The 25,369-nt window shown below is 39.5% G+C and overlaps 1 protein-coding gene across 1 annotated transcript in view; it reads left to right on the top strand.

Annotated features, from left to right (window-relative positions):
- The window catches only part of tmem132e (transmembrane protein 132E), a 72,942-nt gene that overhangs the window by 39,693 nt on the left and 7,880 nt on the right, over nt 1-25,369 (top strand). Inside the window, exons 4-7 of the mRNA XM_088616608.1 lie at nt 6,390-6,582; nt 11,486-11,629; nt 17,131-17,336; nt 21,916-22,192. Of these exons, the coding sequence (XP_088472734.1) occupies nt 6,390-6,582; nt 11,486-11,629; nt 17,131-17,336; nt 21,916-22,192 (820 nt within the window). The remainder of the gene's footprint in view (nt 1-6,389; nt 6,583-11,485; nt 11,630-17,130; nt 17,337-21,915; nt 22,193-25,369) is intronic.

Below are 25,369 nucleotides of genomic sequence, written 5' to 3' on the forward strand. Positions count from 1 at the left end.
GCCAAAGAGCATGTATGGGATATTGGAGATTGACTAGTAGTTTTACTTTGGGGTTCCATTTTTTTGTCCACAAGTTATACATGCAGTAAAGACCAAAACACAGATTCTATTGTGTTGAAAAAGAAACCCAAAGGACCCAATAGGACATAAAATGTCACGTACTGTAGTACGTGTTTAAAACATGGCTCACTGGGGACACTGGTGTGTCTCCGTTGTGACCCTATTGATCTCAACATATGTATAAAGAATATCAGTGACAGACAGAGGTTACTCAATGGAAGCTGGAAATCAAATAAAGATTGCATCAGAGCTGGGGAAAAAAGTATACGTTTCGGCTATTAGGGCTAAAAGGAAAGAGGAAATTGCTACATTGATTCTCTTTCCTCTACTCATAGAACACAGCATGGCTGCCTGCCTCTAGACAGTCAATAAGCCTGCAGTGTATGAACTCCCTGCTAATCTAACTTTTGAAGCATTTGGTTAATGCAGTGTTGCTCTTAGAGAACTTTCTCTGGGTTCTGACCACATTCATACCATTTCTTTTTGAAAGCAAACATTTTAGCACATGATTCTTTTTTTAGTATTGAAAAGCCTCTAGCATGTAAACAACATTTTATGAAATTAACTCAAGCTGTTTTCTTTCTCTCCTTTGCTAAGAGTCTTGTATTGTCTGGTTTTGATATACCATTAGAAAGCAATTCTCCCTCATTGAGTTTTCTGTTTCTATCTTGCCTAGAGCTTAAAACCCTTTCCCTTTGTGTATTACATCCTCTGTAATACCTGCATCATTGTCAGAAATTGACAGAAATCAAGCCAAATTGATTGAAATCAAGCCAAACTACAACCATCAAGGAAATAAGGCCCTCGTTTTAAGTACTATAGCAAGACAAAAACTTATTGTGATTACATTTTTTGTAACAGGAAAGAAGAAGAAAGTTTAACACATTCTCAACCAGTTAAAAAGGTTTATTTTAGATGGCAAAGCAATTTTACGTTTTAGGCATACAGAATAGCTGTATGAAGATGCTGATGTGAGCAGAGTGTTTGTTTCAAATATTAATTAGCTAGTTAAATAGACAGTTTGATCTGATTGATTTGTTGACTGATATAAACCACCAGTCAAATGTTCATTACTTCATTACAAAAACAGACCAGCTGAGGAAATCAAGGAGTCCTCTTTTCACTGAAGAACATTTATAATTAATTAGAAGGTTGAATGGAACAGACATGTACAGTAACTTCGCAGAGGTGGAAGCACTAATTGGCAGTGGACTGTCACCTGTTTCTACAATGCAGATCTTGAGAACTAAGCCAAACCGGAAAAGATATCAGCTAGAAGAAAGTTTTCTGGCCTCTTCTAGTTTAATCAGCAAAGGGAAGTGGCAATTCATGCTTCTTCCCTTTGCTGAGTAAACCTTTTCGGTAGCTCAGTGTTGTAAGCTCTTCAATATAAATTCCACTGCAGGAATGAAACAGCATAAACAAAAATGTACCCTAACACAGAAAAATGGGGTTGACTTTCTTCGGATCCCCTGCCATTACACATTTTGCTGCAGCTCTTCTCCTTCCATATGTTTTCTTTGACATGGTTTAAAAATGCATTAGACCTGAGACTGCCTTTGAGGCAATTAATTCTGTCAAATTCCAACATGAAGCAAGGCATAACAATAGTCGTGGGAATCCTTACTTATACCTGCTTAATATAATATTTCTTGCTGCCAAGGTCAATTCTTTGAGCACACAATTGTAAAACAAAATACATTGGCCCCTCATTCTTCAAATTCCATTTGTCAATGTTTGTTTTGATGTGTTATTGAAATACAAGTACTTTATAAGAGGTAGTACTTACACCGTACAATAAAACAGTATTCATAAAGCTTCGCTAGTGAATTCCATTTTTGTGAGAGCTACTGTATGCTGTGAACTTCCATTGTATACAGGTCCCAGCTAATGTTTTTCCATTAAGGTCCACCAATTGTACACAGGAGAAGAGAGCTTTCTGATTCAGGTTCAAGCTTTCTTTTCAGAATCACTCTAAGTCATCCTGTGCTAAGCTAATATTTGTGCACAAATTCCAAAAGAAGGTGTGTGATAGTTTGGTTATTTGTAATGAGAGCTGACAAGAAAGTTCCTGGGTTATCCTTCTTCCTGTACAAACATATTTCTGCAAATGTGACAGGAGAGCTCCAGACCCACGGCCTATCAAGGCAGACACAAAATCCAATTTTGTGGGCTGAAGGCAGATTGACAGTATAGGAGGTAGCTGGGGATATTTTGTCATGTAAATACGACAGAGCCCTTGCAGGTTAATTTAAACAGCAGACCGTTTCCATTCCTCTTTTAACGTGGCTCTCGGTGCTTCCCGGTAAAGTGCTCGACTCCCTCTTTAGCTGATGTGTCCCCTCTCCCTTTTCAAATGCTAATTTCCAGCTGCTCCTTTACCCTCTGCTTTAACTCCATACCCCAGTGTCTGTCACTCCTACCTTCCTGTGCCTGCCTGATGTTACTTTGAATACCTGCTTATTCTTAAATTTGGTTTAGAAGTATTGTCACCAGAATTCTTTCCTTGTTTCAGTCTCTCCAAAGACTAACAAGAGACCCTGCTAAAAGAGTCTGTGCTCCATCAGCACGACTGAACCTTTTATGACAGGTTGCCCTCTTTCCTCTGGTATCAGTACTTTATTTTTTGTGTTGCAATTAACTGGCACAATGGTTAGAATTGCTGCTTTGCGATGCTGGGGCCCCCAGTTCCAGCCCTCTGTTGCAACTTTCATTAACTTTGTATGTTCTCCCCGTGTTCGGGAGCATCGTGCATGTGGGTGCATCGGGTTCCTCCACTAGTCAAACAGTACAGTATACACTATACACTATACAGTACAGATAGGATAATTGGCTTCTGGAAAAGTTGGCCCTGGTGTGACTGCGTGTATGTTTGTGTCAGTGTGTGCCAGGACAGGTTCCAGCTCTCCTATGACCTGCTAGCTGTTAGAAAATGGATGGATGAATATACTGTATGGTATTTATAGATAAATCTAAAATGCATTTTGTAGAGTTACAATAGTTGTATCACTAAATGCACCTACTTTGAGAAGTCTGTGAACAGTGAGACTATTGGCAACATCTTTTAACAGTGTTTTTTGCAGTTTTTCAGCTCCATGCTTTAACTGGTTTTTTATGCTTGCGTCTTTAATTGCAAGTGCTTATTCCCCAGTATGCTGTGAATGCAGCACATTTTGAAGCCACTCCAATTAAGTGAACATTTATTAACTGATTGGACACAGCGGTCCAGCAAACCTCCCAGGTGCATTGTGCGTGGAATTGATTTTTGCCAGTCAACCACTAATTATAACAATATTAACTGTTTTAAAACACTTTCACATAGAAGACCGCCCAGAAATATATTGGACTTGATTAGAAACGATTTCTCAGTTAATAACTTTAGTGATTTTTCACTTGGAATAATTTTCTTCTTCTAGAAAAAAATCATTAGGACCCTGTAAGAAGCCCTTGTTGCCGAGTTCACCACAATGTTTTATAAGCGCACTTGAGATATATTAGCCCTACTCACTGTTATCTACATACTATGTCACTTAATGCAGGACTTGAGCTCACCTCATGCATTTAATTAATTAGATTAATTAGACATTAGGTGCCTTTTCTTTTCCTGATGGTAATAAGAAACATGAGAGGGACATTTATGACTCTGTATCTTTGGCTGAGATTGCATAGTTAAGATGCTAGCAGGTTTTGAATTTTTTTTTTTAATACATGTCAATTCACATTTATTAATTTAATGTCTAACATGATCTATTCCAAGGAGCACAGCAAGACTGGGCATTGATTATTTATTGAAATGTTAGATTTCCAAAGGACATTTAGTATTTTATTGGTTAGCTAGCACTTAGAGCTCTACCACTCTGGACTGAAAAACCGCAATAACCAAACATTTTTGCATTGAGGAATGTGGCCTCCTGGAATTAGGTAACATGCTGTTTAATGTTTAATGTCCTGTCCTTACTGTGCAGAGGAAGTGCTTTCATAAGACGTGGGGTGTCATGGTTAACTGCCCTCTTGTTGTGAGTGTTAAGATTACTTGTGCCATGTCATACCCCCTAGGATATTACCCCAGCAGTGCGGGTTGCTGTTTGTACAGCTGAGTGGACTTGAGAAAATGGGGTAGAGCACCTCACTCATGGCACATTTCTGCACATACAGTAGGTGACATTAATGTCAGTGGTTGGGTATTACCAGGTGGAAAAGTCAGGGCTCCCGGGATGTATTTGGTGCTGTTTGTTGGGTGGGAGGAGTGAAAAGCATTTAAGCAAATGGCAGTATCGTGTGCAGAGGAGTCGTTTCATTGAGGGGAGGAAGTATGGTTCTGCAGGTTTTTTTTTACATTCCAATGCTTTCTGGTTGCATCTGTCTGTTGTTGCACTTGCTTTTTACATCATGTCTCCCTGGATTATGTCCTGTGCTAACTAGCTATGCTTGTAGACAGGCTCAATTTAGGAATTATGTGGGGGAGAACCAGAATGGAGCATATAGTTCTTCACCAGCTGTCTTCAAGTTGTGGTGCACGAGAAATTGGATTCCCTGCAGGTTTCTTGGCATTCAAAGGAGTTTTTCAGCAACTGTTTTTCCTCTGATATATTATAAGTAAAAGTCAAATTGGAAAAACTCAGCAGCTTATCCCACTGAATATAAAGTACAGCAGCAATTAAAAAATAAACAAGAAGAATATGCATGCCCAATCAGATGGAAGGACTGTTGCAGTTGTACAAGTGATGTACTTGATCCCAGATATGGTTTATTTATTTAGAGGATTGTTGAGTTTGTCCAGATAATCAGTCTCTGTATTTGAGTGAACAATAAAAATACATTGCTGCTCTGGAACAGGTCCAGTAAAGAGCAGTAACTGAATTCCTGAGGCCTACATTCACAGGTTAAAAGAACTGATATAAAAAAAAAACGTGTATAAGGGAAATCTGAAGTATTCATAATCCTCAAAGGCATTGACAAAGAAAGCACAATCTAATTCTCCAAGATGAACGGTGTAGTGTAGTGTAGTGGTGGTGGTGGGGATCCCCATTACCTGTAAAGCGCTTTGAGTGGAGTGTCCAGAAAAGCGCTATATAAGTGTAAGCAGTTATTATTATCATTATTATTATTATTATTATTATTAACATTGAGGCATTAACCAGGGGGACTAGTGGAAACTAAGTGAAAGTTTAAACCTCATTGTAATTAATGTAAAATGCTTTTGTATATATTTATACAAAACAAGCTACCCAACCACAGTTGTAAAGCTGATACCCTGACTTATTTCAGGAAGTGTCTAGATTGGAACAGATCAATCCGTTCAGCAGTTAAACTTGCTAGAGGAGCCGAACGGATTCTTCTTATGTTGTTATGTAAACAAAAAAGGCAGTAGATGGTGCAAACCGCCATGAGATCACTTGGCACCCTGCAGTGTAAGCCAAAACAGAATAACTGTGGCACCCTGGGGGGGATAGCTTTTTCAAAAATTTAAAATCAAAGGCTTGGCAGATCATAGCTTTAGCTGAGTGCTGGACTTTCATGAGCTGAAACATTCACTGGCAGTCTTTAATTCACCCTTGATTGCGGCAGACAGGCTCCCATTCACATCGGCTTTGTACTTTTAAATCAAAGTTCCCTTGAATAGAACAGGTCGGATCTCAAGAATGAATACCCAGTGAATTGATTATAAACTGGGGCCATGTTTATACACAGTGGAAAGAGGCAACTGTTATCTAGAAGTCTGCCGACAAAAATGGAAGGGGTGAGAAGGAAATTTTATTCCGTAGTTATCACATGAAAAAAAGTTCTGTTCTAGAATGGGGGGGGGGTTCATTTATTCCTGTCAGAATTCAATCCATGATCTCAAACAGTGAGCCGTGAGGAAAGGCTTCAAGATAAATCCGATAACACAGGTTTTATCCTCGAGCTTTATTTACCTTGGATCACACTTCAGGCCTGACTGCTGGCAAAAGGTCTGTGTTCTTTACAAGACATATTAATCACACTGGAATGCTTGTGGGATTAATGATTGAGGTTAAGGTTGGATTTATTATTTTTATTACCTCAAGAATGAAGTATTTGTTTTTGTCGGGGGTAATATCGACACAAGTGGTTATACCGTTCATTGCTACATCCAAAAATTGAACTATATATTTTGTTTTTTTTATTTTCATATTTTAGCTTGTTCTTATCAGTGATTTGATGTTAACGGATATAATCACACTCACAGTATTCAATTAAGGAAAATGTCCACTGCACTTCCTGATTGTTTTTTGTTCTTCAGTTGGAGCACATTTAGAGTTCTTAGTCATTACGATGCCATCTGGTGATGCTATCCTGTCTTTTTGCAGGGACATAACCTCCAACATTGAGATCATGCAGCTGGACTTTGAGATGGAGAACTTCACCAGCCAATCGGTCACCCGGCGCATCAACTGGAACATCGACTACCAGGGCTCGAACCCACCCCCGGATTCAGAGAAGGTGGTCACAGAGCTGACGGTTGTCCAACGGGACATACAGGCCATCATCCCTCTGTCCATGGTAGGAAGCTTTGTGTCTCACTTTACATGCACAGACAAAGGCTGAAACAGGGACCGCATGGTGGCACAATGGGTTGGGTTCCCGGGGTACTGTCTGTGTGGAGTTTGTACGTTCTTACCATGTTTTTTGGGTTTCTCCTGGTCCTCCAGTTCCCTCCCAGGGGTAGCTTAATTGGCTTCTAGGAAGATTGTTCCTGGTGTGAGTGTGTGCGTGTCTGTGGGTGCCCCGCAATGGACTGGTGTCCCGTCCGGGGTGTGTCTCTCCTTGCGCCTGTCACTTGCTGGGATAGACTTTGCAGCCCTCTTCTGGAAATGAAAATGGATGGTGGTGGAAACAGAGAGAGTTTCAAAGCCAGTTCTCCCCTACACATGTTAGCATTTTCAGAAATGGATGTGTAATGTATATTTGTGTATAAAGTACTGTGTACTGCTTCATAATTAGAAGTATGTTTCTTAGCAGACACTCTTATCCAAGGTTATATACAGAGGTCTGTGAAGACATGTAATTAGAGAAATCATACAATCGCTTTTTACTGCATCTTAGAACTACAGTAATACCTCAGTTAATGAATTAGATTTGTTCATCACTAATGTACAGTATACACAACTACTCCCAGGTAACTCTGCTACCAGAAGAAGAAACAACTAAAGAGGCACTGAAACATATTCCAAGTCTTTTGAGGAGATGAGTGCAGAAGGAAAATGTCATAAAATACTTAAACGTTAAATGCGTCAGTAAACTTGCTATATGCATTTTAAAATATGAAGGAACTTTAGATGAGATGTTTTTAAAATGATCCGGTATGCTCAGTACATTATCTCTTCTCTCTCCCACATTAGACTGTTGTGTGGATGATAAGGTAAAAAAAAAAAACATTAAACCCTAAAACATACAGCACAATTTGATACAGGTTTGGACATGAAGAATCCACAAGCCCAGGGGCAGTATTTCCATATCTGGATACATCAGTCAAACTGCTCTCCTCTAGTGCTTTTAAACCCTTCTAAGTTCAGTGTCTCACCACCTCAGTAACTGGCTAATATTTATTTAATCACTCCTGTATGCCTCCCTCCAGTGAACAGGAATTAGGAGGCAGTAAACACAGCTTGAGGTAATTACAGACATTAGTCATGGAGTGAGCTCTGTGAGTACACATAGGGGGAGAACAGACGGTCCAGCAGGCTTTCCTTGATGCTCAAATGGCACTGAAGGGTCAGAGAAAAGTGAGTGGGAGCTTTAGATGGAAACGTTGAATCCTGTGGAACCTCGCGTGCGAACCTTTGGTGACTTCAGGCGATTATGATATAAGCCCCTTGCAATGGCGTGCATGCAGGACCCGGCACTTAAACATACTGGAACTGATTGCACAAGCATCTCCGTTCCATCCTTGAATGTCAGAGGTGTTTTGAGATAAAAGACTGAATCATGCATGGAAAAGTTGAGAGTAGTATAACTGGAGGAATACAAATCCATTGTTAGCTTGCTAGCCTAAGTGCAGGAGAGCAATAGAGCCCTACTGCAGCACTGAGAAACTTTCATGAACACATTCGCTGCCAGCTCTAAAATCCAATAGGCGTGACTCGGGGGCAATTGGGTTGCATGTGGATTTACTGTGAGCAGAAGCTTCCGAGGGACAAAGCTGCAACAGTCCAGGCCACCGCTTCAGACTGTCAGGCTCACCCAGTCCTCTGGCAGCAACAGTCTGATGGCAATTAACAGCTGGCATCCCTGGGGTCACAGGTCATCTCGCGAGGCAGCTTATTAATGAATGCGTGTCTGGGGAAGGCCGACTTAGCTGCTGCACTCCCAAAGCACTAACAAGTCATAAATAAAACATTGCTGTGCCCAGCATGCCCCACTAAAGGTTTATGGCATGCATTCAGTACACAGCCTCCCTGTATCTGGCAGGGCACTTAGTCCTGCAAAATTGATGTTATTGGAAAGGGGTTTCCAGGGGATGGAGAGCCAGTCATGCCAGTCCAGTCCTAAGACAAGCTAGACTGAGCTTATCTAGATCTACAGAAAGAAAACAGCTTTGAAATATTTTTTTCTTGTGACAGGTGTAAATATTGTTATCAAAGTAATGTGAAGTATGGAGCAGCATCGTGGTGCAGACATTAGACTTGGGGTGCCCTCTGCTTGGGCTGTGCATGTTCTCCCTGTGTTCTACCTGGGTTTCCTCCAGGTGCTCTGATTTCCTCCTACAGTCCAAAGACACACTGGAAGGTTAATTCGCTTCTGAGAAAATTGGCCCTGGTGTGAGTTTATGTGTCTGTGTGTGCCCTGAGATGGACTGGTGTCCTGTCCAGTACCCTGCCTTGTGCCCCTTGCTCGCCAGGATAGGCTCTGGCTCCCCCTCGATGCTGAATTGAAAGAAGTGATTAGAAGATTGGTGGATGGATTTCCAGTGAGCTGAAGCTTAAAAGGCTGAAATTCTTTGATGCAAAAAACATATTTAAGATCTAATCAATAGGTGTTGCCTTGATAAAAGATCACTGTGGTGAAACCTGCTGATATAACAATCTTGTTTTGTGACACGGAGTACAGGAGTGCAGATACACCTGCAGACCAGTCAGAACAAGGCAACTTAGTGTAAATGGTTCTGACAACCCACTCTACAGGAGCAGAATTACCTTGCAGATTTCTCCAGTAAAAGCTAAGTGGGGTGTGCACTTTGCAGGATTTGCTAAAGATGTGTTCAAAAGAATTTTTTTTCAGGCAGCGGAAAGGTCAATTGGCAGCCCCAAGAGCCTCATTGTACCACAGACACACTGGGGGCACGTTCAGGCACGTGGCCTTTGATCGAGCCAACCTTGTTCCTTACGAGCAGGTTGACTGCAGCCTGCGAGGCTCACAGCTGCCGGCCTACAAGTCTGGGACGGCAGGTGGCAGCGGGAATAGAGAGTAATGCGAGCGTGAGTAATTCACCTTCCCAGGGGAGTCCCCAGCCATCGCTTTAAAAGTGAATAGATGGAGCTGAAAGGAAGAGAGAGAAAATCGCCACCACACATTTAGTTTGAGTGCCTCTTAAAGTGCACTGACAAGATGGGACTAGGAAAGCCTGACGTTCTTTTTCACTGACGTAACTGCCATCAAAATGAAGCAACTTATTCTAAAACATCGCTCGTGTTTTATCCCCGGTGCTTCCCTCACTGGGGGTTGCTGTTCAACGCGTGTTCGCAGGTGTCACAAGCGCAGCTCTGCTCTGCCTCTGCCAGGACTCAGTCGCTGTTGCTAGCAGGCTCTGAGCACAGTGCCGCCCCCTAGACAGCGGCGATCTCCGTTCCACTAAACGCCCAGGTCTACCACTGCAGAGTCCTACACTGTCTACATTTAAGCGTGTTGACATCACTCCTCCAGTCGTGACCTGCTCAAGTGCCCTCAGCCCTGTTCGCAAGGTGGTTCTAATTTACTTTGTGGTATCTCAGGTGAAGCACTTTACTCCTCACTGGACAAAACACGACTAGGCCACAGGTTGATGACATCAGACCAGATCACACTGACTCTCTCTACAGCACATTTCACTGCTCCTGATCAGCACGGCCTGATCAATGATCTAAGAACTGTGATTAAAGCAGACCTGTGGCATTTTTACATGCTGGCTTTCTTTCATACTTCTGAGTAAATTCCCTTGACTTTGTCTTGAGATATGAGAAAAAGTGAATGAGGAAAATTAAAATGCCATGAACCAGCCCCCAGTAGTGGAATAAGGTGTAATTACTAATCATGTATTTCTAGTCTCCAGCATCTTTATATCTTGTTTATAGATGGTTTAATAGCAAGTGGTTATGTTCTTGCTTTAACATAAGTAGTCTTTGGCAATATAACATTTTCAGTCTGGTGAGAGAAAAAAAACACATAATTCCTTCATCGGCAGGGAAGTTCAATATATTTCTTTTCCAGCAGGCTGAAAAGGATACAGTGTTTATTTAATTTTTCTGTGCTCCAGGGCTTTGGTTACCACTGATGTGCTAAATTGATATAATGCCACCTTACAAATGCGGAACTAGTGTCTGTCTTAATTGGGTACATCAGTCACAGCTCTGTCATAATTAAGAGTGTAAATCTCCCACCTTCCTTGGAGGCCTGTTTTTCTCTCCACTGTAACCTGTATCTGTTAGCGGGAGACCACAAAATGGAAAGATGCTTCGGATTTTTTTAATCACCCTTGTAATTATTCTTAATTTATCCTCTTAATCGCCAAACTCAAGGCTCTTACTGTACTCAGACGCTTCCTTGTGCACCATTCTGTTCTTCTCTGCATCCTTTTTCTGTGTTTGTGTGACTGATGTTTTTATACTTCCTTAAAACACTGGAAATTCTATCAGTTCCCCCACTGTTCACTGCCTTTCTGTCACTTGTAGGTAAAATGAATTTTGTTAACTGCCAACAGACCTGATTTTTTTGGTTTATTTCCGAATTTCTTTCTTGTATGGTTGAATTACCAGACCTTGTAACCCATTAAGTGGTTTGTGCTTTATTTTAATACCACTTAATACCACCAGACCACTAACATTACAGAATGCAAAATGATGAAAACTGGCACTTACTGATACAGTATAAATAGACAGTTCCATTAACACAGAGCAATGTACCAAGTGTTTGTACAGTAAATGGTCATTTACCATGACTTAGGCCTAAGATCTTAATGATGATGTTGTAGTTCCCAAATGCCATTTAATGTTTTCAACAAGACTATTTTTAGGGAAGCTGACTGAAATTCAGCATAGTCTGTCTCATTGACCTACAAATAAGTATGAAATGCTGTGTTTAATATTCCATTTAATGTAGACTAATAGATTTTTTTGCCATCAGGGTTGGATAGATACTTGTCTGATTTGATCAGGGTGTCTTTCTCTTGAATGATGGTTCTCTTTCTCTTGTGCCCCTGCCTGTTCCTCAGGACACCGAGATCATCAACACAGCCGTGCTGACCGGACGGACAGTGGCCATTCCAGTGAAGGTCTTCTCTATAGAAATGAACGGGGTGGTCACGGATATATCCACACTCATCCAGTGCAAGTCCACAAACGAGGACATTGTCAAGGTACCTGGCCATATTGCCTTAAATGACAGATTCGCCCACATCTGCTGTAGCTTGCTATATATTCTGATGTTGTAAACCCACCTATTTCACTGAAGACATCGCCCCAGCATTTTGAAGGATACCTGTACAGTATATTTTCAAATTGTTCTGAAATTATTGTCAACCTTCTAAAACTTTCATAGTTAACTTCCTTCATGTTTATTCATCCTGTTTTTTATTCAGAATCAGGTTGCTTAAGCCTACCTAAAATCTTAATAGAGACAGCTAGGGAGTAGAAATTGTATTTACACAGGTTTGTTTATGAAGAATTGGCTAACTCAGACCCCTTGAGATATTTAGTCATTTTTTGGAGCCTGAAAATAGTTGTTTACCCAGGCATTCTGTTAAGATTAAAATTGCATATTACTTTATTTCAATCTACACAGAAGATGCTATAGGTCTGTATTAGATTGTATATGGGACAGTGGACAGCTACTCTGAACTCTGTGTTTCCATGGTCTTAACCACATTTCAGAGATAGAGGCCTAAAATAATTTGTTTTTAAGAATGAATAAATCCTTTAGGATCCGATGAATGCTATCCCTTTAGTACTTAAACTAAAGCTAGTACAGTATATGAAAGATACTGTAGAATCCTATAGGATATATTTTAAATATTTATTCTTGTTCTCCCTGAAGGAGCAGTGCATCACAATACAATATTTACTTCCAGCAGCAGAGACAGCTAACCCAGTTTGTAAGCCTATAAGGCATTAAATTTTTCATATTGCACTTGAAAACCCAATAAATACAAGGAAATGGATTCTCTAGGATGTTGCCTGTTGTCAAAGCATACTTTATGACATCACACAGACATCTGACAAGCCTGGTGCATTACTGTGATAGGGGATGAGGCTCACCTGAGGTGACCTGTTTGAGGTAATTGTTTCTCAGCTATTCGATAATGGGTTTGAACTGCAGTAACAACAACCAGAAAAATAAAAGATCAAAACCCCTCACAGCACGAGTACAGGCTAACTCTTTATTCAGCTTGCAAGGATGGAGGCCCATAGTGACCTCAAGACTTTTATTCCCACTTTGGAAACTGTACATGCTTGGAGAGCCAGGCAGCCTAACAACTTTGCACTAGTTGTTCATTGGGACAAAAAAGGATTTAGATTTGTCACATAAACTGGGGACTGTGTCAGTCTAGGATGGCAGCCTGACTTGTGAATTTCATCCTGTAATGAAATGCTGCACCAGTTCAATTGAAATTTGGCAGATATCATCTTCAAACAAAGCTTTTTCATTCTTGCAGCTGAAAAACACAGAAGGTCATCATGTTCACATCATTGTAATAACTCAGATGGGTTCTGTACAAAAAGCTTTGGCGTTAGCTGATTAGCCGGTATTATTCTAATGACAGTACAATGACAGCTTTTTACATGTGGCCTAATTGTCACCTGAGTGTCCTTTTAATTTTCTATTAATACGCAGTCAGTTACTGTTTCTAATTAAATGTTTTTACTGCCAGATATTTTTACTGTAGCATCATGTGACACGTGACAGGATGTACTGTACATTTAACCCCTTCACATTTCTTTTCTATCCTACGTACAAAAGATTACAGGAATATATTTTTTTAAAAGAGCAAAAGCATATTTCAATGATGGCAGTTACTTATTGTACAAAATGGCCATTTTTTTTCTTTGGCATTGTGCACAGTCCTATTTAAAAAGGCCTCTTGCTTTCCACTGACATTGGCATTATGAACGTTTGCCCTATCTCATCAGATTTTTATACACCAAGCAAGGGTGTGCCTGGTCAGTACTGAGATGGGAGACCAGGCATATTAAATGAGGAAAAATTCTGTGTGTTGGTCTGCTTGGTCATTAAAAATCTCACTGTTCAGAGCAGGGGTGTTAACCCTGGTGTCCTGGCCTAATTTCATCTGGATTAACTCACACTTTCTCCCATTATTCAATTAAATTCTAATTTCTCTTCCTGATCTGCTGTGTTGTGTTGCTGACACATCATCTGGTTTGGTACAGCACTAATGGATCCCCTCCTTTATGTGAAACACTTTATGATGAAAAGTTATAATACAGTACATCCAGTATAATTAACTAAATCTTACTGTTTGATTGAGCAGCTTTGCACGAGTTCAGAATTCAGCCCTGAAATGGCCTGCTTACTGTAGTTAACCTATCAGGGAAATTGATGGGTCAGTGCTTGGAAACAAAACTAACAAGAAAACTCCTTCCTCTCCTGCAACATACAGTACAGAAAGCAGTGTCAGAGGTGCGATTTCAATTATCGCATAAGTTGTATTCTGCTCCCTAAAGTCTACATTATAAAAGTGACTTCTGCTTATCATATTTTCCTTGACGCAAAGCGACCTACTTTGATAACACTATGATTTACCATTACAAACTCTTTAAAAGTGTCCTTTTGGAGACCGTAGGAAGGGGAAGTGTTTCCCCGAGTTGAAGGATTAAAAGGATGTATCCAAAACCCTAGAATTCACAGCAGTACAAAAGAGTGAAAATATTTGCTTCCACTCCAGCTGCGAATTAGTTCAGCACATAGGCTGTATTTAAACTAGCTCCTGCTGTAAGTGCAGAAGCATTAGTGAGGAACTATTGATTGAGTTTGTTCAGTGGCACCAGTTATTGAACCCTGAGAGCTGATGCTGAATGAGTCCATTGAGCACCGATGTACATGAGCACTGACGGCTCAATAAAATTCTCTTGAGAATAAAAAAGTGACATTTGGCTTATGATTTTAAAACATCAACCCAATATATAAACCATGATTGAGAGATTCATAAGGGTTTTTTTTTCACTTGTTGCTTTCTATCTTTTTGGGATTTATGTAGTATCCTAATTGAGACTGAAAGGTATGCCCTGTATTCTTTTTAGTTGATGTATCAATATCTTCCGTTATGTGCATGTACTGTAAGTACATCCATGCATACAGATCCATACATACATAGGAACATTCCCGCTGTAATACAGTCATTTGTCCAGTTTAGCTTAGTGAATACTTTATGTAAACACTGGAGAGAGGGTGTATGTTTATGTTTAAGGATTCATTCACCACGTTGTCAGTTGTGCAGTTTAGGGATCCTAACTCTTGTAGTATTCACTAGGGGGAAATGGATTATACACAATAGATATAGGAAACCCTTAACATAGGACTCTGATCTCAGTAATGATATCGGAGTGAAGCTTATTAATCATCAGTCCCCTGTGCTTTTACTCAGGCTTTGGGAAACTGATGAACAAATACAGTATTAAATCAGACCTATATTTCTTTCTACATTTGTTTACTTCACAAAATGGTACTAAAACGAGACAGATAAAAATCTTGATTTACTTTAACTTGACCATCTTCAGGGTTTTCTTAATGGGATGTAAAATTGCTTGTGGAATTGGCAAAACACCCCGTTACCATATTTTGTGTCAGTGCTTTGTCTTAGTTATCTAAGGTTCTAAGAAAAAGGAAATATAAAAGCCTTTAAACATGAAAGGTCCACGATCAATCCTGGAGCACATTTGGAGGTAGTCTTCTGTAGCAAAACAGTGCAGTGCAGCGGTTATTGGACTGCACATCTGGGATTGTGGTCAGACAGGGACAGAGAGGGGAGAATATTTACTGTCCGTCCCTGCGGGAGTTTGCCAATGTGAAAATGGGAAGATGGCTATCCCACCTGAGTCTGTGATTCCTCTTCTGAAGAGCAGCCTGAGTCAATTCAACTTTCTGAGCACAGTGGTTTGAGAAGAGGCTACTGCCACGTTGAGATCTTCAAGATCAATTACTTTCATTTCCATTCCAAAATGGAATTTTCAGGATAATTCCTGATGTCACTGGTAAGGAGAAGCTGAAATTCTGAAGACGACCATCCACCCAGCTAATGCACCTCATCACCACAATTAAAAAGGAGTCGGCATCAGTAGGCCTCAGCAGATGTCTTTAAGTTAAGTGTTTTATTAAGTCAGAGATGTAATTCGGACCAAAACTATATACCACTGTGGAAAGTCAGTGGGAAGACATAGCCCTGAAGGCAGAAAAGTGATGAGAAGCAGGCTTAGTCTAAAGTAATCAAAATAAAAACGTACAATATTCAGATATAGCCTTAGGTTGAATAGACCACACCTTCTCACTTAAACAGAGTATATTTAGGGGGGCCTAATTCCTGTAAGGAGGCCATCCTATTTCTATACTATATATGTCCCACCCAGGCAATCTACTGACACAGTGAAGATGCCAGTACGCATTAGAGGCTTGCCTACAGAGCTCCCACAGAAGGCATGCTAAGCTGCATCCATTACCTCCTCCTAGGCATTGAGTTCAGTCTTTAACAGCTTTTGACTCACAATTAGCCATCTGAATTTATTACCAGCTGTGAGAGCCAGGATAGGCTTAATATGGATACTACAGTCAAAAGCCCACAAGGCCTGTCAGAAAGAAGGAGGAAAGCTGGCCTAGCAGTAGTGCATGTTAAATGTCTACACAGTGAGTCTGTTAATTTGGGGTTTGGCAATGAAACAACTAGATTATCTTTTGCTGCTGGTGAAGTAACCCTGTGGGTTCTTTGCAGTGGGCCAGCAAGATTTGGCCAAAATATCCTATCCATTCATTGTCTGACTATCCAATGCAGGGTCATAGACGTCACTGGAATCACAAGGCAGATTACACCTCGGATGGAATGCCAGTCCATTGCAGGGCAGACAGACACAAAAACAGACACGCCAAAACCTACATGTACTGAACAAGGGGAGAACATACAAAATCTAAGTGGATAGCACCCCAGGAATTAAATCCCAGCAATGGTGACCCAGGGAGAGGCAGCAATGCAAATCACTGCACCACAGTGCTGCCCTCTATCTCCTATTATTATGGTCATATACTGTAGCATATCTACTGGGGACAAGACTGAATCAGCTTTGTGAACTACAGCACATGTATTCTGGGTTCCTCAGCAATTCCAGCCCTTAAGGAGAATCCTGCAGATCGAACCCCTCAGCCTACAGGAGAGGCAGCTTGTTTAGTAATATCAGGAGTTTTCAGATAAATCATCGATATTATCCCTCACCAAACCTGCTACCTATTACTCTAAATAATTTAGTGAAAAGAACAGAGTATGAGAATTTGTTTCCAGACTGACTTGTATATAATATGTGTCCTTGCTAAATTAAACAGGCTGGACTTACAACTTACCTCAAAGCTCCAGGTTATATATTTTAAATAAAAAATAAGAATATTACTATTCTGCAAAAATCTAATATGCATTCTAATCTTCAATGACTCATGTGAAGAGAATAATGGAGTAACAGGGTCCGGTCAGCTGTCGCCAGTAGTTGGCTTCATGCACAGGTGTTGTCAGATGTCCAAGATTCCTGTTTCAGGCTCTGAGAGTTGTTTGCCTGCAGCAGAAAAAGCAGAAGGACCATCTCGTAAATTCGGCTTCAGAGATGCAATCAGCTCACACCACCCCTCCCTGTTTTCTGTCCCCGACAGGTGTCCATGAACTGCGACTATGTGTTTGTGAATGGGAAGGAGACTCGAGGGTCCATGAACGCCAGAGTGGTCTTCAGCTATGAGCACCTGAGTGCTCCCCTGGAGCTCACCGTGTGGGTGCCCAAACTGCCCCTCCGGGTGGAGCTCTCCGACACCAGGCTGAGTCTCATCAAGGGCTGGAGAGTACCCATCCTTCCTGACCGCAGGTGAGCAGTTAGTTTTTTTGAGGTGAATAAGATGGTGAAAGGTTATGTCACAAAGTAAGTGCAGTTTATTGGTGGGTAGGTGGCTGGGTACAGAGTCATTTATTTATTCATTATTTCTCTTCATAGTAACCCTGTTTGTGAACACTGGTACAGTATGCCCCTTCGCTCAGGGTTGGTTAGCTTTTACATCATGAAATATTTATCCCTCTTTTTCTCATGGGATTTGTTTTTGTGCCACTAGGTCTGGTTGGGCTTAGCAGATGATGCACATAAAGCCTACCGCTTCTTACAGTATGGTTTACTGTATAGTATTGTCTATTCATATTACTTTACCGCACTGTAATTTATAAAACTGTTATACAATATTGTGCTTTTCTGAAATACATCTTTGACATTAAGTGGGATATACTTAGGCGTTTTCAGTGTAGAAATCATCAACCTCCTTCTTACTGCCATGAATAAATAATACATACTTGATTTTTTTAATTTAACGATACCTAATTCTAATTTTTACCATGTTCCAACATATTCCTTTTCATGTAAACACAAAGTAAAGGTAATGGAAATTTCTTTTTTTACTCCAGTAAAATGATTTCTTCCCAAGGGCTCTGAAATCACAATTTAATATTACCTCTGCACTGAGCCTGTGAAGTATTAGATTAATCTAATTTAGTCCAAGGAAAATTCTATATGAATCTTTATAGCAATCAGAAGTGTTAAGTGAGTTCCTCGTGAGATTATCACAGTCTTTTGCAAATTTTCAAATATATACATGTTTTTATTTCTAATTCCTTCAAATAGTTCAGCAGAAAGGTGTCTTTTTTAGCAATTTAAACATAAAGCCCTTGTAACTCCATAATTATTAGTAAGCTTTGGCACTACCTAGCAATACAGTTGTATAAAACACATTCAGGTATAAACTTCATTGAATATTAACACTTGCATGTTACTGGTCCATGGTCTAACATCCATCCATTTTCTACACCACTTCATCAGGTACAGGGTGATGGGGGAGCCGGAGCCTGGGCACAATTCAGGATACACCCTTCAGTTCAGTTCAGTCCACAAGCACTTGTCGATCAAAAATAATTGCTGCACTTATTGACAAACTGGATACAAAAAGCCCACAATATGAAGACGTACAGACGAGGACAAACATGTAAACACTCACACCAGGGCCAGTTTTCCCAGCCTACTAGAGTACGTCTTGGAACTGGGAGATGAAACCATGGCACCTGGCGGAAACCCATACAAATACAGGGAGAACATACAAACCCCCCTCAGATAGCATCCCAGGAATTTGACCCAGGTTCCATCACTGTGAGGCAGTGATCACTACAGCAGATTTCTATAACAGTTTTGGGGTAGTATTACATTCATTTTGCTTTTCCGGTCCTTAAGTGAATTTTCTCTCCATGCTTTCACACAGCCTGACAGCACCAGAGAGTTGACGAATTCTTGGACAGCTGTGCATAAGCTAAAGTAGTGTGAAATCCATCCACTAGGGTCCAGAAAACCTCACACTCTTTTATGTTTTTGAGTAGATGGAGAAACACATTACCATTTGTACCCTCTGGTCTCCATTTCACTTATTCTAAAGATGTCCATTAGGTTGACTTTGTCAGCGTCTGAGGATTTTCATTCTTTGAATCAGATCCCCTCATTTCTTTCAGTTCCAGATTCAAAAGCAGCTATATTAATTCTGTCACCACACTATTATATGTAAGTTCTTACTAGTACTAGATCTTAATATTCATCTGTAACATCGCCAAATTTAACCTACAGTATATATGTATATATTATTATACTGCATTTGCTTTTTGTCTTGGTTTTAAATAAAAAATATGATTTATGCTATTTCTCCTGCATGTTCTGCACTTAAAATATAAATGTTAGCGGGCAGAGGTTTGCCTAGTTCCTAATTCTGTCTAAATTGTTTTTATATATATAATTTTAAGCTTATACAGTGTTTCTAATCCATCTATTTTGGTATCATCTGCAAACTTGAGTAATTTACTAACTGTAGCAGATCATTGATATAAATCAGGAAGGGGAGTGATCTGCATACAAATGCCTGTGTTACTCTGCTTATTACATCCACCGATTGTGAGCTCACAATCTTACCTGTAGTCCTTTTTCTAGTCATTAATCAGTTTTTAATTCAGATGCACTCATTTTGTTGACTGCACACCACCTGCAGTTTGAAAAATGAATCTTTTGTGCGGAACAGGATAAAGAAATTCTAAATATATTTTATCATGTGTTCCGTTTGTCATTTACTGTTGTTGTTCGAAGAACCCTATTGTGTTAGTTACAGTACCTAAGACCTCCTTTTCTAAATTATATTACAATACAGGATGCCCTCTAGTTTAGATGAGATCTGAGATATATAGTTAAAAAACTAAACTACTTAATGTGGGTGGATATTCATCATTATAATCACTTTTGTTCTAAGAGAGATTAAAATATAACAGATGAGTATTGAAAAAGTATTTGCTGCATTTTCAGTGCATTTCAGTGTATATATATTAGAAATATATTTCGTTTTTACTAACATAAAAAGGCTGAGCAAATACATAATTTCCCAATAATCTGTTTTTTGAATATTATCTTTAGGTGGATTAAAGGGTTACATTTCCAAAATAACTCTTTAATTTATTTCTTTATTATGATGATTTGAAATGCGAAGGTTATCTTTTCCGATCAATACCCATTGAATTCACTGTTCTTTACACAAAATCAATACGCACAATTATATTTTAAAAAAGTTCTCCTATTTTACCCTTAATTAAAAGCACAAGAACATTATAAAGATTAGGAAAAAGAGGAGGCTGTTCAGACCATTTGTCTTGGTAATCCTGGCAGAAGTATATTGATCCAACATGCTTGGAAAGATATTCCTTCGAAAATCCTCTTGAATTAGCAACATGGATGTGGAGTGGATATTCGTTCCACAAACACGCTCCTAGTCAAAATACACCTTCTGTCACCTTATTTGAAACATGTACTGAATAGAAATTAGTTAGCAGAATTTCCAGATGTGATCCTGAAATCTGTCTAGCTGATGGGTGTCTGCCTAAGGTCTATTAGGGACAGAGTGGATTCCAGTATGATGTACTATATAGTGTTGTTATGGTTTTAACTCTCAATTAATTTAATAGTTCTAATTATTGTCTGAAACCGAAATATTTATATATACATATTTAACATTTTAATACCGGGGTTCCAATCCTGAAATCCAATCCTCACAAAGTCTTATGTTTAACAAAGGTCAATTATTTTTTTACGTTAGTCTCTGATGCCAATATTTTGACCTACCAGTTTTCTTGCATATACTTTCAAGTGTTACTCTATTGTACATGCACATCTGATAGACATGTAAGCTGTGTTACTCTTAAGCTTTTATAAACTTAAGAGTCACATCCTTTGAACTGAAGCCAGTTCTCTGAATTAATGGGCGTGATACGCTTTGTCAAGTCACTGACTGACGGCCTTGGTGCTGCATTCACTGCTACCAAGGGAGAAAGCAGCAGATCTATTAATTATCCTTTGCAAGGTAAGGCTGGGATTGTGAAGAAAATTTCCAAGTTGACAATGTGCTCGTTTACATTTGGCAACTCATACATCACACGTCTTAACAAATCATCTCAGTTTGGAATGCTTAAAATGTATTCATCAAATCCTCAGCATGCTTAAGCTTTATTTCGGCTTCCAGACAGGATGACGAACAAAAACAAACAAAAAACACGCTACAGTAATATTAACTGTGCATAGATTTATTTTAGATAAATTCAGTAGGATGTTGTCATTGTACATTTAACTTAAGTCTCCTCTTCCCTTTCAAAATTACTTTCCACTTGTCCTCAGTTTCTTTTGTGATGCATGTCATGTTTTCTTTGTTTCTCGCCCAGTTCTTTATGTCCTCAGTGCTGCAGTACACATACTGTAGTTACCCAACTAGCTCTGCTCAAACAAGCAAATTCCAGCTAAAACTAACAATGCATCTGCAAATGTTAAGGATGGAATAATGAAAATAATGAAATAGGGTTGGTAGAAATTTCAATTAGATCGAGTTTTTTATGTTATCCATTTACCTTCTTTTTAAAACTACTAAACGTTTGACAGTTTTTTATCAACCTGCTCTAATTTAACTTCCTTAACCAATCCTGGTGATTAGCACCTCTCTTACTCCTGGTGTGTAGCACTCATTTTCTCTGTAATCTGACTGAGGTGGTGAAACAGGGTGACTTATTCTCATTGACCGATTTATGTGCACTAAGTTTTCATTCATCATGTTACAGGGAATTTAACTCTTGTGACACTTGTGATAATGTAAGAATGTTATTGTTAATAATAATGGTGATGTCCTTACCACAAGACATGTGGTTGGATTTGTTTCTACTGGGTTCTCAGATACTGGACTTTTCCATCCATTGTACAATTATACTTTTAGATAGTGCAGTACCAAAGTTGAAATGGTCAATTAATCAAGCAGTTGAAAAGCCTGTAATACTGAAATCTACCCTGTGGAAAATTATGAAATTTTAACCCGGCATGTCTCCCATGTTCTAAATCTCAGGACTGCCAGGGACAGTGAAGATGAGGATGAGGAAGAGCGCAAGTACAACCGTGGCTGTGCTCTCCAGTACCAGCATGCCGTGGTGCGAGTGCTCACTCAGTTCCACACCACCTCCACAGAGGGCACTGACCAAGTCATCACCATGTTGGGACCGGACTGGCAGGTGGATGTCACAGACCTGGTCCAGGACTCTCTGAAGGTGGCCGACCCACGAGTCGCTGACTTGGTGGACAGGAGCGTGCTGGTAGGCCTGGAGCCTGGAACTACCACCCTGAAGGTCAGTGGCATCAGCCTGACATTCCTCAATACTCTTTCAAATATACATGTGATAGGAGCCAATGTTTTCAGCACTTCTTATGCAGAAGATTTGAAAACACTTGGGGTTAACTGGCCATCTGCTGCGTTCACCATGAAAATAGCACTTGGAAAAACAGGCCCCTTGTGTACAAGAAGTGATTGGATGTATTTATTGGTTAAATGCATCTGCACAATTGCAAAAGGAAAATCTTTGTCTATCCATTCTGTGTAAGGTGAAACTATCGCATCGCTTGCCAGACCACTTTTATTGATTACTTATGAGTAAATGCATTACAGCATCTATGAAATATTATCCCTTTAAACACTCCTGGCAAGAAAAACTCTGGACATAGATCTCTATTACCCTTATCTGGGCACTGTCCAAACTCTTGATGTGACGTTAGTATTTATTATTAATGCGTATATTTAACCAATTGATACAGTACATTTAAGATGTATATTTAATGTAGATGCTTAGAAGTAAACTGACATTTACAGAAGAGATCTCCAAGGACTGAGCACGCTTGTGTGTTCATGTGTTTTACCATGTTTTCAGTTACTGTATTAAGAAAATTGCACAGTGGAGACACAGCATAAGAAAAACTGAGGCCAATCTGGAATTCATTTGTTTGTCCTGTTTCAAAGACTTGTCTTGATTTGTAGTCAGATAGTGTACACTGACCAATAGCGTGAAGGATGTAAATTATCAGTGGAAGTAAATTGAATCTTCACGGCAGTGTGCAAGCGTATACATGCGGAAAAAAAAAGTTTTGTGCTAATTAAAGTGAGGACCAACTAAGATCGTTAATAATTAAAAGCCAGAGTGAGCCCTTATCTCCCTTTCACTGTCCTTTATCCACACTGCATGCTGGAAAAGAAAATAATTATTAGCTTTGCCGACAAAAGAAATGAGAGCTAGCTGACAAAAGGGAATTTGAGAAGTCAAGATCTCCACACGATCTAAACATCATCAGGGTTTCATTTTTTTTTTTTCAATTAATCTTTGCCTCAATTTTCACCACCCTAATTTGGCCTTCTGTTGCTCTCTTATTGGTTTTCCTGCATATACTGTAGAAAAACCAAAAAGCAGATAGCTAGTTACCTTTTTTAATTGCACTTAATGCTGCAGTAATTATAGTGTTATTATTTGAACAAACAATGGCTTCTTGTACTTTTTTTTTAATGAAATATTTGTCCCAACTTCCAGTCGGCCACTGCTGTTATCGGAAACGTGCTCTGTTTGTAGCATAAAAGTAGAGGCTTAGGTATACAGTAGATTAACAAAGAAAAAAGGATTGTTTGTACACAGGGACAGCAATATTCCCTAAATGTAAGAAAGGTAAAGTGCTAAAATGATATAAATTCTCATGCAGTCCAGGCATTTTTATTGAAACAGTAATGAAATATAAGAATCATCGTAATAAATATGATTATATATAATTTTAAATTAGATAACTGGTGACACTGTGGCACAGTTGTTAGTATTGCTGCTTTGCAGTGCTGGGGCCCCGGGTTCAATTCCTGGAGTTCTGTCTGCATGGATTTTGTATTATTTCCCTGTATTCAGCTGGGTTTCCTCCAGGTGCCCCAGTTTCCTCCCATAGTCCAAAGACATACTGGCAGGTTAATTGGCTTTTGTAAAAAACGCACTCCAGTGTGATTGTGTGTGTCCTTGTGCCCTGCGGAGGACTGGTGTCCCGTCCAGGGTATCCTGCCTTGTGCCTGTTGGTGGCCAGGTTAGGGTCATGACCCCGTAATGGATAAAGTGGTTTAGAAAATGGACGGGTAATTACTGTATAAACAATGAATTCATAATAATGCATTAATACTCAAATTGTTTAATATTACAAAGGATGCAGTTGCATGTACTATAAAGGGAATTAAAATAGCACAATGACTTGGATTTTTTCCCAGCTGGATTGTAGGATGCAAGTTTGTATCCTGTTTAGATAAGAAAACTACATCGATTTATTCAGATATCATGACCCTAATGCATAACATGAATCCAGGGATTTCATGAAATCCCTAAATGTTTGGGGAAATTCATGAAATCCTCAATGGATTATGTAGGGATTTCATGGATGTGTGTCAAAAACCTACAGACCGTCTGTTTATATCTTTACTTTCAAAACTGATCACTGTATACTTAGAAATTGCTTTTATTTGAAAAAGCAGAGCCATAAACTTGCACAAACCTTTCCCATTGAGGTTTTAAATCCCTTTTCATAAATGGAAACAAATTTTACTCCGTCTTTGTCTTTTTCCCTGCAAATACTCTAGTGGCACTAGTGGACCGTGTTGTTTTCACAGGGATTGTATATTGTGTAGGCCTGATGCCCCATTGAGCAAGAGTCAGTCTGAATCAGTATATTTGAGACATACCAAAAGACATTTGTTTAAAGGCTGAGGAGGCCGTACCGATGACGTTTATGCCTGGACCAGTGAGTCTTTATGCTGGTATTTTGGAACTCAATTATTAGACGACTAAAACAGTTAAAACTGTAAGATATGTGTGCATTAATATCAGTATAGTCCCTATGTAATCTTTGAAGGGCTCTTTTATAGAAAGAACAGATATCTTGATTAATGCCTCACTACACATCACACTACAAACTAAAGGCTGACTGTTCTTTTTCTTAATACTGACTGTAGAATATGCTACTGCTGCATCTCCTGTGGAATGACTCCTTTCCTGAATAGTGTCACTTAGAATTTCTTCTTTCAGTCTAGCTATATGCTTGGTGTGCCTGGGGAGAACAGAAAAGAAAACATTGTACTGGACACGTTCCTGTGGTTTAAAAACACAGCTGATCTTCTCACTGCCCACCAGGCAGGAAGGTGTACAAGCACATCAAGATTTTGCTAGATGCTGCAGTTTTATTTTATTTAGGGGCAGTGCAGAGTAGAACATGGATTGCAGTCCAACCAAAATGAAATAGGCTACCTACTTTACTGTGCATTAATAAATCTCCCAAAATTTACAGAAACAAATAAGGTGTGTCTAAGGCCATAATCCTTGTCCTTTTGATCTCACAGATGGAGGAGAGATAAAAAGCAGTAGTGATATTTTTTTAAAACTCTCTTAAAAAGACACCTCCTGCCTTTATATCATTTTGAAGATAATTCATGACCATAGCACAGGGAAACTGAAAGGCTC

This window comes from Lepisosteus platostomus, chromosome 22, assembly GCF_059453375.1.
Source record: "Lepisosteus platostomus isolate fLepPlt1 chromosome 22, fLepPlt1.hap1, whole genome shotgun sequence".
Classification (NCBI taxonomy): Eukaryota; Metazoa; Chordata; class Actinopteri; order Semionotiformes; family Lepisosteidae; genus Lepisosteus; species Lepisosteus platostomus.